General features: G+C 48.5%; 1 protein-coding gene across 5 annotated transcripts in view; it reads right to left on the reverse strand.

Annotated features, from left to right (window-relative positions):
* Positions 1-14,449, reverse strand: part of NAV1 (neuron navigator 1) — a 280,884-nt gene that overhangs the window by 179,749 nt on the left and 86,686 nt on the right. For all 5 annotated transcript variants that reach the window (XM_037986167.2, XM_073011644.1, XM_037986165.2 and 2 more), the window contains exon 3: positions 9,263-9,366. In XM_037986167.2, the coding sequence (XP_037842095.2) occupies positions 9,263-9,366 (104 nt within the window). The remainder of the gene's footprint in view (positions 1-9,262; positions 9,367-14,449) is intronic.

Consider the following 14,449-nt stretch of genomic DNA (forward strand, 5'->3'; position numbering starts at 1 on the left):
TCATTATCTTCATTTTACAGAGAAATACACTTGCCCAAGACCACACAGCAGGCTGCTGGTGAAATCAGAAATTGAATAAAGGTCTGTGTGTGTTCCACATCTTCCCATAACTTCATGCTATTACCATGCAGCTATTTCTAGAGACTTGCTTAATATAATAACTGCATGTGATTCCAAGACATATAGAACCCAACAGCAGGAAAGTCTTGGATCCTGGCAGAGAAAGGGGGACTGGGCATTAGAAGGGGAAGTGAAGAATGGGAAGGAGGGCCCTGACTCTCCTGCCTGTCCTGCTGAGGAGCTCCTGTAACCCAGACACCTGTTGCACCTGAAGCCTGCATGGGTCTAGGACTGCAGTCACATTCAGACTGCCCCACAGCATCCTGGGAGCGAGAATGTGCAGAGGAGAATCTTTCGGACAGAGCTGGTGGTCTGGAGCAACAGCAGTTGCTTCATAGCTCAGCCCCATGACCTGTGTCCTGGGGTCTTGGTCACTTTCAGTGGACCTGACAGTCCCAACAGGTCAGGATCTTCTGAGGACTTCCCTAATCTCAAGTCTTGAGGGTTCTGGGTTGTCTTCTTGATTTGCTATGTGACCTTAAGAGAATATATACAGTTGGTCATCTAAGAAATTGGGTGGGGGTAGGAGCTGGAGAATCTCTGCTCCCTCTGCTCAGGGGCTTCTAGTAGGGAAAGGCAAAAGAACACCTAATCTAGGGTATTCTGTCTGAAACTGTACTCATTTAAAATCAGATCCCTGTGCTCTTCAGGGTAATAAAGAGCCCAGGATAAGAAGTCCAGATGTTTCCCACATGTGCTTTTCCTGTATGTTGCCATGGCAACTGTCCCATACACACCACTGGGGTGGATATTGCACACTGGGCCCCAGCAGAGCTCTGCACCACCCAGGTACATCGCCCTTAGACCATGACCCACCCAGATCCGTTGTCATGGCAACTGCAGGCCTGGGCGGGAGAACTCCAGGCAGGCAAAGGAAGGAGAGGGTAGGGTATGTGCCTGTGGCTGTGCCCATATGTTGGATGGGGACGAGCAAACTCCTTGTATCAGCATGTGTCCTTTGGGACGGGCAAATCTAGAGTTGAACTTGACCTGTCCATGAAGAATTGGATGTTTTAAGGTCATTAAATCATAACACTAAGAGGGACCTTGGAGAGAATCTTATTCTGCAGTAAATCCTCTTAATTCACTGGTTTGGCCACACAAACCCAAAAATCTGATGAGGAAAAGCACAAGGCCCAAACCTGTGGTGACTTTGTCAACAGTGATGACATCACTACCCTAGAACAGAATTTCTTAATCTATGTTCACAGACTGGATTCCAGGGGTTCACAGTACCAGCCATCAAACATAAGCCAAATACTGAGAATATGTCCATTTATCTGGGGGGATATATTGTAACATCAGCTAAATTCTTAAAGAGGTTCTTGACTCTAAAAAAGTAAAGACAACTGCAAAAGTAATGAGAAGCTTTTACCCATCTGAGTGTGAACCAGCTGGGACAGATGGTTTAAAGAAACCTGGCCTTCTTACTACCCTAGAGAAAAAGATATTCCCATTTTGTGGCTGCACTCATTTTCTCTGCTGGCACCTCTGTGCTTTATTAGAGTTTTGTTAGGTTTTTGAATAAGGCATTAAACCTAACAGAGAAATGCCGTGGACTCATATTTCAATGAATTTTAATAGAATAATCACTGGCAATTACTTGGAATATGAAAATTGCTCTGCAAATGTTAAGAGTATTCATTGGTGTGATGGGTGGGAGTTCCAATGCCATGATGAGAACGTTGCCTTTCACAGGGCCTGATGTCATCACGAGGGGCTTGCCACCTCTGTGCTCCCTCCTGCCTGCATGCAACCTCAGATTCTTCAGCAGGAAGGATGCGGTGAGCTCATGAGGTCAGCTCTTGCCCCTGGACTGTGCCAGTGTTTATACGAATCTCAGGCTGCTCTCCTTCCACTTCCACTGGGGCTGAGCTCTCCTCCTGCCAGGAAGTTCTCTTATTTATCTGACCTCAGTCATTCATACCTCAGGACACTCTCATTTCCTTCTCCTGGAAGGATTTTCTTGAGAGAAGGGACAACTGAGCATTTCTCTGCTCTCCCCTTCTCCCTGGGCTCATCTGGTCTGGCGTGGATGGCCCCACACTTGCTGACCCTTCATGAGTTCTGACCTTTAATTATCTTCTGCTCCCTCTGAAGCCTGGGACTCCCACCACCCAGGAAGGCAGGTTTTTTATTCCTTCCGCCCTTTTCAAGGATGAACATTGTGGCTGGGGTAATTCTCAGCATTTAATCTCTCTGGCTATTGTGTCTGTGTCACCTCACTCTCTTCAACTGCCTCTCCCTGGAGCTCCTTCTGTGTAAGCCTGCCCGCAGCCTTATAGTGGGGAGGGAAGTCTCTCACCAGGGGACCCTAATCCTCTTACAAAGGGGTTTGGGGGGGCATGGGATGGTGTGTTCCAGTTTCTGCCCATTCAGTGGTGCTGCAGGAAGACTGCAGCCTTGGCCGAGACTGGCGTGGAGCCAGCACTTCTTGAGATAAAGCCCCCTCTGCAGGCTCTCTGTCTGCCCTGGGCCTTCCCAGGGAGACCATAGTTCAGAGTTATAAGGAGGGCTGGCCAATCTGCCCAGGCGTGGGGCAAAGACCTGAGGGGCCAGATCTTCAGAGCTGCACTTGAGGTGAGGCTTACCTGGATTGGCCAGAGAAGTAGGGAGCAGCAGCGGTGGAAGTTTAGCAATTAGTTCCGCCTCCCATAGCTGAAATTTGTAACTGTTCCACAGCTCCCTGGATAACAACCTCTGAATTGTATGGAGTAGTCTGATCTGGAGAGATTCCTGTCAACCTGGCCACCTCTCCTTAAGTGTCCTTTTTCCCAGAACCTTTCCATGGCTCATAGACACATGGAGAACTAAACAAGCGGTTGGGATTTTCTAGGAGGAGCTGAAGCAGATCACTGCAGGTTGGAGAGTTGAATCTCTAAAAATCTGCTAAGAGGCTGCCAAGTCCAGGACAGACAGGTATTGGATATGGGGGGTAATTCTCTAGGAAAACCACAGGGGAAAGTTTATCACCTTCCTCATCTATTCAAGCACTCAGGGCGAAGGGGGGTGGCCCACAGACTGCTGTTGCTTGTAGTCCCAGGAGTGTCATGAGGCCAAAGCTCTGCTCCTGCTCTTTAGGGTGGGAGACATATTCCAGAGCTGGGGCTTCTCCAGGGCCACTGTGTAGATCATGTACAGCTGCACAGGTTGTACAATGCACAGCTCTAGGCTACATCATAAAGGGCCCACAAGTGCAGAAGTCTTTGCCTATTTTGTCCACAAATGTATTCCAAGCTTCTAGAATAGCACCTGGAACACAGTAAGTGCTTTATAAAAAATTGGCAAATGGGCCGGGCACGGTGGCTCACACCTGTAATCCCAGCACTTTGGGAGGCCGAGGCGGGCGGATCATGACGTCAGGAGATCGAGACCATCCTGGCTAACACGGTGAAACCCCGTCTCTACTAAAAATAAAAATTAAAAAAAATTATCCGGGCATGGTGGCGGGCGCCTGTAGTTCCAGCTACCCGGGAGGGTTAGGTAGGAGAATGGCATCAACCTAGGAGGCGGAGCTCGCAGTGAGCCGAAATTGTGCCACTGCACTCCAGCTTGGGCGACAGAGCGAGACTCCGTCTCAAAAAAAAAAAAAAAAAATCTAGCGAATGGATATGAATTTCCTCTGGAGTTGGGCAATGCAGAAGTCCTGGTTTTCTTGGTGCAGCAGGAAACGGGGATGCTGGGTCTTGCCAAGATTTCTTGACTTCTGGAACCACAATCAGGATCTGGAGAGCAAGGGATTTGTACTGTATGTGGAGCCCTCATAGTTGCAAAAACCACGTAGAATCACTCACACACCTTTTAGAGTGGGAGGGCCTGAGTCCAAGGTAGCCGTGGGGAAAAGAGGATCCAAGCTGACCAGCTTCTGCTATTCTTGCCACTCCACTGAAAAGGCTAACATTGGGTCAAATCCACTACCTTGGGATAAATCCCCTTCCCAGCCAAATATTGTCTTAAAAAGTCAATCTCCTCCCTCCCCCTGTACTCCTCTAAAGATATAGCATCCAGACCCCTGCAGTTTCGATTTCAAACCCCTCCAGCAGGTACCTTGGATGATTTCACTTCTCTGGCCTCTTCCTTCATGGCCCCTCCCAGAGCCAGGCTGGTGATCCCACTGCCTGTCCTGGCCTCCCTGGGAGAACTCCCAGACTTGAGTCATCTTCCCCTCCAGTGAGGTCATGGAACGTATGGTTAAGAGCATGACCTCTGAAGACTAGCTGCATGGGTTCAATTCCTGGCTAGACCACCTTGGGCAAGCCACTTAACCTGTCTATCCCAGTTTCCTCATCTGCAAAGTGAGTGTGGTAATAATATCACTTGCCTCAATAACAAATAACACCAAACACATATTGAGCAGTTCTTATGTACCAGCCATTCTCCTAAGCGCTTTACCAATATCCATGCATTTAATCCTCACAAAACCCTATGAGGAAAGCACTGTTATCATCCCTGATTACAACCAAGGACACGGGGACACAGAGTGACTAAATAAGTTCCCCAAGGCTGCACAGCTAGCAAGTGAGGAAGCTGTGATGCAAGGCAAGTAGAGAGTTAGATTCCAAACCTCATGCAGTTGTTAGAAGGATTAAAGGTGCTTATGACAATGCCTGCTTCACAGTAAGCCCTGGTAAATGTCGGCTGCTGCTACTAGTGCTGTTATGACCTCCCGTCCCAGTTCTTGGAAGCCTACCAGGTCCTAGATTGCTGCTTTGTTTATCCAACAGGGTCTCCAGAGACCCTCGCGCTCCCAAGCCACCTCTGCCCCACAACAGCACCAACCTGCTGAAGCTCTGAGAACACGGCTAATACCATCTGCCCCTGAACTTGTTCTACTTTCTAGTCAATTGTCTGCATGTCTTCTCTCCACGGATGGCTGGGACATAAGGCTCATCTTGGCCTGGAGGTCCCCAGAGGGCAAAGAACACAGCGGTGTGAACTCAGCATGAAATGACATAGGTTTGGAGTGAGAGGGATGCCAGTGGCAGCTTGGGACCTGCTCAGATTGAGGGAGATGTGAGCAGGGACTGTGGCTCACTGATCCCATTTCCCTCCTCATTGCTCGGCAAAGGCTAAGGGAGACTGAGTTGAACTTGGACAGTGTGCGACTGAGTGAGTACAGGGCACGTGTACAAACATTGGTGGGCAGCAGATGGGAAGGCAGGGAGTAAGAGAAGAGTGTGGCCTTTTGACAAGCCTGGGATGGAATCCTGGCACAGCCTCCTAGCTGGATGTCCTCAGACAGGTTTTACATAACCTCTCTGAGCCTGACTTTCCTATCCATAACACGAAGTAATAATAACACCTTCAAAGGATTGTATAAGGTATTCACAAAGACTTTACATAAAGCACTTGGCACTATGCCCTGCGCATAGTAGGGTGTTCAATAAATGATAGTCATTATTACAATTTAGTTCTTTTTAGTTTTTAAAGACTCAGAAAGCAGTGGTCCTGGTTTAGTTCACCTGCTAACTTCCTATGCAGTCCTGAGCAAGTCACTTCTCTTCTCTGAGTCTCTTCTCTCCCCCATCGAAAATGAGGCCAAATTTGCGAGATCTATGAAGTTTGCCAGAGCTTTGACTTCCTATGTTCTTTGATGCAAGTCATTTGTAGTCCAGGAATACTTGGATTTAGCTTGAAACCCCCAGAACAAACTCCTCTCCCAAAGAGTAGTTACCATTCCTTGCTCCTTCCCCTGGCATGCTAGCTTTGCAAGTTTCCTTACAATGAAGACTCTATCCCTGCTCTATTTAAAATCCACAAGGCATGAAAAACTTCACTGTGGCTTAAAGATGGAGCCAACTCAACAAGGGAGAAGAAAGAGGAAGAAAAGCAAAACAGCCCTAGTATGAAGCCAAACTCCACACTGCCCCACCCATTCTGTCTATATATCAACCCTCGTGTGAGAAAGAGGCAGGGAGGAGGCTCTGGCTTGTTCCCGATGACACATGCTATGATGAGAAAAAGATCCCTTCATTGTGGGTCCACTTAGTGCTCATTCAAACATGCCACAAAGTGGAAGTCATTAAGGAATCTACATAAGCCTTGGGGCGACCTTTCCCAGTCCTCCTGCACACAGCCTCACACACGTGGGCATGCAGTAATGTCAGCCTTGGCTTCTCTTGGCTGTCCAAATTAAGATCTGATGGTGGTCTGTGCACTGCCCGGTGCTCACTGCGCCCAAAGGGAGAGTGAGCAGATGGGACCCGTGCTGGGCTATCACCAACAGAATCAGATGGGCCAGGGAGGGTTGGGGCACGTGTGCAAACATCGGTGGGCTGGGCATTTCCACACTTGCCCTAGGGCAGAGGCAGAAGGAGCAGCTGCTGGTGGATGGCCTTCAGGACATATGAAGAACATCCCCAATGCCCCAGGTTGGAGGCAAGTCATCATGGGATTCTCCTCCTGCTATATAAATACTAGAAAGCCTTGTTTGGACTCTATGCCCAGAGTCCAGGCAGATTAAGTAAGAAAGTGGTACAAGTCTGAGAAAGCTCTTTGGCATTCTCCTACTCCCCTCAGAGACTCTGCACTCACCCCCCAAACCCATTCAGTGAACTTGGAGGCCAGAGAGGAACATATTGGGAAAGGAGCAGAGAAAGACTGGTTGGTCTTTCTCAGCTGGTAGAGAAGAAACGGGCTCATAGACGATAAATTTTAGAGCTCTGCAACCATTTACATTGAATTCCTTACTCATTCATTCAAATCATTCCTTCACCAAAATGCTGACCACTAGGCACTGTGCTAGGTGATGCGGGGGCAAGATGAGTTCATGTTCAGGAAAGGAAGATACATGAGCATCAAAAAAGCCCCCAAACCCCCAGCCATCTACAAATTGATATGGAAATAACATGATCAATAACTGTGAAATAACTATGCTGGATTCTGCGAATTATATAAATATTTGATGGAGTACTCTCCAAAGCACCCAATTCTCCTTCTATAAAATGGGATAATAAGCTCAGTGCCTTCCTCATGCCATGGGGCCTAGCGAGGGAGGCAGGATGGACTGGCTGCCTTGTAAATTCCTATAGGGGCAGGTCACTGGGCACAGCTTCTGAGATCCCAACAGAATCTCTAGATAAGTCTCACTGGAGTGAATCCCTGGGCTGTGAAAGTCTTGAAGGCAGGTCAAAGTCTTATCTGTCTTTTACCCCAGTGTCAAGCACAGTGTTCAGCACAATGCAAACACTCACCGATGGTTTGTAGATTGAATGAAGGAATACATGAATGAATGAGTCATGTCATGCCCCAAGTGACTTTGGGAGTGAGAGGGCAAGGCATAAAATGAAACCCTTCAGTTGCCTCCTCTCTTCCTCTCTTCTCTGTTTTCTTCAAGCTCAGAAGAGCACAGCCTCTTCCACAAGGCAGGCAAATCCCAAATCTCTCTCCCCATCCAACCCATCAAAGAGCTCGGCGTATCCTCGGCAGAGATGGGTCACCATGACAACTAGCTAGCACCAGAGTAGAGGCAGTGCAGTGAACCCTGCTCCCCTTCCCTAGGAGCCTTGGAGAAAACCAGTGTTTCTCACTTTTCTCCTCCAAAGGTTCCCCGGCATTCTGTCCCCCTAGAGGAACCCAACCGTGATCTAGCAGGCAGTTTCACATCTAACCAGTGAGGGTGGTCTTCCAGCCGACAAGCCTGGGGGATTCCTAATGCTAGTCTGAAGCAGACGTTAAAAGTAAAAGTCCTCTCATCAACTCATCGGATAATAATCGTGAACGAGCGCTGGGTTAGGTGCATGGAGATCATTAGGCTCTAACAATGTGGCATCCACATGAGGAAGCCATTACGCTAACAAAACTGCAAATGTAAAAATAGAGCTCCACATAGTTTCCTGGTTACCACATTCTAATTCTGATGACTTTTCAGTGCCAGAGAAATTTGGTTTCCCTTTGTCCCCTGCCATGCCCTGGTTCTCTGCATGTATACTTATTGTGGGAGGAGATGGCTTGTTTTGCAAATGTCCAGTCCTTAACCCATAACCCTCCTCCACAAGGCTTGTCATGGAAGAATGAGTGCCGCTGCTGTTTCTAGGGTTGCAGTGGCTCCAAGATCACTGCTATAGACCAGGCCTAGGAAGGGCTCAAAAGGTCCCGGCTCCAAGGCCAAGAAGGGAAATCCGGTCCGCTGCCCAGCAGGGCACAGAGAAGACAGAAGCAGTACACCATCCTGTTCAATGATCTCAGGGTCGGGCTGTGTTCTAAGCCCCAGTTTTGCCCCGCTGGAGCAGGGCACTGAGACAAAGCTGGGAGACAAACCCTCTGGACAATCTCAGGTTTGTGAAAAGGAAATTTATTACTTTGTTGAGGCAAGTTTCCCTTTGTCTGAGAAATAAAGGATTGACCTGATTCCCTGCAGTGTGCAGCCTCGTGTACCCCTGGTGTGAATCATAGCCATCCTCTAGATACTTTTTTAATGTTGTAAGAAAATCAACACACGTTCCTAAGTGCTGCTGAGTTTTGAATCTGACCCACTTAGGGCCTGACCGATGGTACCTAAGACACTCACTCATCCATGCATCATTCATTTATTCAGAGACACTGAGCACCTGAGGATGCACCCGGGACCGTCAGTGCCTCTGCCCTCATGGAATGTTGCTGTATTTGAGATTTAGGGATCTTCCTGGTGAATCTCACATTCCTGAGGCTCAGGTGATATGTCGTGACTACAGGATGACACGGGGAAGGGGACATGTGTGGGAGTGGCCTGTTGAAAGTGGTTCTGGGAGGGGAAGCATTGTCAGGCAGCAAGCCAAATGGCTCTGGCCTGCCTCCCTAATTCCAGCACCTTCATTTTTCAACCTGGGCATCACGCAGAACCTGGCTTTCACTCCCAGCTTGTTACTTTTGTGTCACGACTTCTCACATGACACACACATGCAGTGACTCCCACAGCCTGGGCATCAGATAAACATGGCACCCCCTGGCCACTTCCCTATGCTGCCCCTGAAGGGCTCCTGGGTTTGATGGAACAATCCTGGGTTGAATCAAGCATGATGAAAACTCAAAGTGCAATTCACAGGTTGATGTCTCCTTGTCAAGAGATGGACCCATCCAGCCTAGGTCACTTCTTCTTCCATGTGGGTAGTCCTAGCACAGTGGCCTCCCAACCCTAGGAGGAAGTCTCCCCCAGAGCACTTACCCATGCAGGAGAAGCTCTCCTCAGTCTCATGGAGGGGCTCAGTGTAGCCATCAAGGGCCCAGCTGCCCTGGGAGAGGGGGCCAGGTTTCTGGTCAGTTTGCAACCTGTGGGACCAAGAAAGGGTAATCACTCATGGTAGAGGTTTCCTGGTCTCTAAGCCCCTCCATGGGGCTAAGAAAACCCTCTTAGAACTTGGTTCTTCTTCTCTGATAGTGCCCTGCACCACTCAGGGCCAGTCCCTCCCTGATGGGTATGTGCACACGCCTGCCCTCCAGCAGGCAGCAGGCCTTCTGCGCAAAGTTGCGCCAGACAGGGAGCCCCAGAGGACACTGGGATGCCCGATGCTTGTCACCCCTTGCCGTTCTACAATCTACCCATTTCCCAGGAATGTTATCACTTATAGGGCAGAGGGATACCCTAGCAACTCCAGGCCTTGGCTCCTTTGGCTTGCCATGATCCTTGCCCTCAGGATGAGCAGTATGTACAGCCCTGTACATACACACAGGGAAGAGCTCCCTCTGAAGCTGAAGTCACTGATTCCCGGCAGCACAGGGGGCACACAGGCTTTGGGCTTGCTCGTAGTCCAGGCAGCTGGTAGGTCAGGAAAGAAGGAGGAGTAGGCTCAGCTGCAATCAGAGTGACTCCTGGGAGGACAAGTCTCTTGCTGGGCCCGTTGTGGTAGCAGGAAGGAAGGGTGAGGTCTCTGGGCACCAGCTCCCAAGTGCACACAAACCTCTGAGCACAACCTCAACCGTACAGTTGCTCCCAGGAACAAAGGCTGTGGGAGCTTTCATTATAGGCAATTACCCTAGGCTCTGGGAGCTGGCCCGCCCACCCATCCGCCCGCTGTCTCCAGTTAAATGGAGCCTTTGGCAGCTTGGCAGGAGGGGGAGGGGAGGGCTGTGCAGGCACGAGGGGAAATTGAAGGGCTGGGCCATGGAACCCTGAGAGTCTCCAGTGCCACTGAGATTGTCTTTCTCTCTCTCCAGTTTCCACTTTTTTCAGTGCCTAGATGGCCGGGACTCTGGGCTCAATTTTGCCATTAACTCACTGTATAACCTGGAGTAGATCTCTTCTCCTCTCTGGGTCTGGCTTCCATCATGGGGTGAAAAGATGCCCCCTTAAGGCTGGGATCAGTTTTACAGTCTAGAGTTGTGAGGTGTTTGCTGCTTCTGCTCAGCTTTTTCTAAGCTATTTAAAGCGGGCTGAGCTCTTTTGTATCTCAGGTCCCTCAGGTGAATGCTGGGTGTAGGGCAGGGTGGGGTGTCCTTAGAGAAAGCAGGAAGCCTCATCCTGGCCCCTGGGGGTGTTTGGTATGATGGGGACAATCACCATGTACTACTGTCTCTCTGTCTTTTTTTTTTTTTTTTTTTTTTTGACACAGCGTCTCACTGTGTCACTCAGGCTGGAGTGCAGTGGTGTGATCAAGGCTTACTACAGCCTTGATTCCCTGAGCTTAAGTGAGCCTCTCACCTCAGCCTCCCAAGTAGCTGGGACTACAGGCTCAAGCCACCACGTCCAGCTGATTTTCATATTTTTTGTAGAGATGGGGTTTTGCCATGTCGCCCAGGCTGATCTCGAACTCCTGAGCTCGAGATCTGCCCACCTCAGCCTCCCAAAGTGCTGGAATTACAGGTGTGAGCCACTGCACCAGGCTCTTACTGTCAATTAAATGTCTGTCCAAGTACATGAGTGCCAAGGGGATAAAGAAAGACTGGGGTTGGTTGGTTTCTTGGAAGAGATAAGAATGGACCTGGGATTTTGAAGCAGAGGATGCAACATATTGGTGAGAAAGTAACAGAACATTCTACTGGGGAGAGGGAATTTTATATAACGTGTCAACTGTTTCATTGATTAACATCATATATGTAAAGAGCTAAGCACAGGGTCTGGGCCAGAGCAGGTATTCAATAACCAGTGTTAAAAATAGGAATAGGCAGCCAGGTGCGGTGGCTCATTTCCATAATCCCAGTACTTGAGGTGGGGGTGCTGAGGCGGGCACATCACTTGAGGTCAGGAGTTCAAGACCAGCCTGGCAAACACGGTGAAACCCCACCTCTACTAAAAATACAAAAATTAGCCGGGCTTGGTGGTGCATACCTGTAATCTCAGCTACTCTGGAGGCTGAGGCAGGAGAATCACTTGAACCAGGGAGGTGGAGGTTGCAGTGAGCTGAGATCGTGCCACTGCACTCCAGCCTGGGCGACAGAGTGAGACTCAATTTCAAAAAAAAAAGAAAAAAGAAAAGTAGGAATAGGCCAGGGTGGTGGCCCACAACTGTTAATCCCAGAGCTGTGGAAGGCTGAGGCAGGGGGATCATTTGAGCCCAAAAGTTTGAGGTTATAGTGAGCTATGATTGTGCCATTGCACTCCAGCCTGGAGGGCAGAGCAAGACTGTCTCCAATAAATAAATTAAAAACTCAAAATTAAAAAAGGAATAGTTACAGTCATGATTATTGCTGCCATTAATATGATACAAGAGCAGGTGAGGTTGCATCAGTCATATGGGCCAGAAACTCCAATAGCAGAAACATTGAGGACGGCAGCCTTTATCTCTAATCTCAGTCAGCTCTGTATTTTTATCCACATCTTCCTCTACCTCTCTAAACATGGCCAGGTCTCCATGTCCACCCTCACTTCTCAACCTGAATGGACAGCACTGTGTATTCTAGAAGTCAGGCAGAGGTTGAATCAGAGAGAAGAAAATTGCAGTAGTGACACCAGTAACCCTACGCTTCTTATACCATTAACCATACTTCCAATTGAAGTCTGAGCCGAGGCCCACCCAATGCAGGAAGAAGAGAACTATTGGGGGTTAGGGAGGTGGTGGAGGGTGTATTGGCAGTTGGGAAAAGTCAGGAAGGGCTGCGGTGAAGCTGCTGTGGCTCTTTTCCAGGATAGCAGAGAGGGATGAGGTTGAGGATGTGATGGAATTAGATGTGTGAGACCGGGGTCTTCTGAGAGCAGATGGGGCATTGCACCTTCTCTGGGTCCAAAGGGAGGTGGTGGATGACAGGAGATAAGCTTCACCGAGAAGGCCACATCCAGGCCCTTGAAAAGAAAGGGCTGTGGAGGATGGGGCAGGGGAGAAGATGGTTGCAGGATTCATTCCCTGGAGAAGTAGGTCAGTCATGACCAGGCTGGAGATGGCGAGGGAAACAGGTGACCTCTGCTTCTGCATTCCACTGGGGCTTTGCAGAAGACCGAGATCCTGGGGCGGGTGGCGGGGAGGGAGGAGAGATTTCCATGAAAACACAATGTCTGTGGATTCTAGGGAGCAGATGGCACCTCCTTGGCTATGAAACTCAGAAGGGTGGCCCAGCCTGGCCCTTGGCAGAGCTGCCATGGCAGCAGCTCTAGGCCCTGCAGACTGCGCTGGGTGCCTGCCCATTGGCCTGCAGCATCTTGGAGGGTCCTCGGTCTTAATCTAACTCCTGCTTGTGCCATGACCTTCTCTCCAACCCTAATCCAGAGCCTAAAAGTGGCAGGGTCTAGGAGGTGGGGTGGTGTGACACATTTCCATTTCTGTTTAAAATGCAAACATGCAACAAATGTTTGCTGGAGGAATGAAACATGGTTCTGTTTAAGCTGCATTAAAATATTTGGATGAATAATTCTGACCTCTTTGGAAAATGTCAGGTTTCGAATGTACCAGAGGACTTGTAAGGTAGATAATGTAAAATCTTAAACAATTTAATGCCTAGATACTTTTTCCCAAAGAATGAATTCAAAATGAAGGGAATCAGGTAGGAGAAGAAAGCCAAAGAGTCACCAGGGAAACATTTTACTAATTGGAAAAAGGCCACTCAAAGGAAGGCCTGCCCTGCATTTCTGCTTCTTGAGTTCTCTCATCAGCTGCAGAATCAAAGTGAAGAAAGTCACAAGGGATATAAGTGAGTTGCCCCTTAGGAAAAGAAGCATCGGTGCACTTTGCAGGCAGTACAGTCAGGGGGAAGATATGCTTTGAGAGCCAGGGGTCACCCTGGTAAGAGCTCCCTTTGGCTATGGAGTCAGTTAGAATTCTTGCAATAACAGGGAGTTCACTGCCTTGCAGTCAATTTGTAATCCTCTCTAGTTTTTGGAAAGTTCTTCATCTTGAGACTCAGATCTGTCTTGAACTAACTTCTAACCACCATGGTGATGAGTCAGGTCTTTGGAGCTGCACCAAGTAAATCTAATTCATCTTACAACATGACAGCCCTTCAAATATTTGAAAACAGTGCTCAGACCCTCTCTAAGCCTTCCCTTTCAAAAGCAAACTTCTTAAGTTCCTTTCATCATCCTATAACATTTTTTGATCCCCCAACGACACGTCAGTCTTGCTCTACATGTGTTTTTGTGTGTCGATGTCCTTTTAAAATGTGGTGTTCACAACTGAATGTAACAGTCTAAATGAAGCCTAAACACGTGCAGAGTGTATTGGGACCATTCACTTCCTTGTCCTGAACTCCAAAGGCCTAGTCCTGTAATATTAAATTGCATTCAATTTTTCAGAGATTAAGATACACAAGTTGCCTTCTACTGAAGGTTAAAGCTCCTAGTGGTTCTCTACCCCCACCTCCAGCCTCTTTGATGCCTCAGAGGTCCCTGGTGTGTAGGGGATGATGTCAAGCTTTTCTACACCCAAAATATAAGTGAGAGTTTCTCCTTCCATTAGGATAGGGCGAAACATACAGGAAGTTAGTTTAGTCAGGAAGATACTTAATTTGCATTTGGGCATTTCTAAACTATATAATAATTGGTAATTAAAATTTAGTGTACTTACTGAAGTCATTTTAGTATAATTATATTTTTATTAAAGAGGAAAAAAAAAGCATAGTGGGCTGGACGTGGTGGCTCACACCTGTAATCCCAGCACTTTGGGAGGCCGAGGTAGGCGGATCACAAGGTCAAGAGATTGGGACCGTCCTGGCTACCATGGTGAAACCCGTCTCTACTAAAAATACAAAAAAAAAAAAATTAGCTGGTCATGGTGGTGGGCACCTGTAGTCCCAGCTACTAGGGAGGCTGAGGCAGGAGAATGGCGTGAACCCAGGAGGCAGAGGTTGCAGTGAGCCAAGATCGCACCACTGCATTCCAGCCTGGGCGACAGAGTGAGATCCATCTCAAAAAAATAAAAAAAAAAGCATAGTTGACTAAGCATTTGTTTTTCTATGCAATCAACTTGCAGTGTCTGAAAAAAACTGG

The sequence above is a fragment of the Chlorocebus sabaeus genome, chromosome 25 (assembly GCF_047675955.1).
Source record: "Chlorocebus sabaeus isolate Y175 chromosome 25, mChlSab1.0.hap1, whole genome shotgun sequence".
In the NCBI taxonomy this organism is placed as follows: Eukaryota; Metazoa; Chordata; class Mammalia; order Primates; family Cercopithecidae; genus Chlorocebus; species Chlorocebus sabaeus.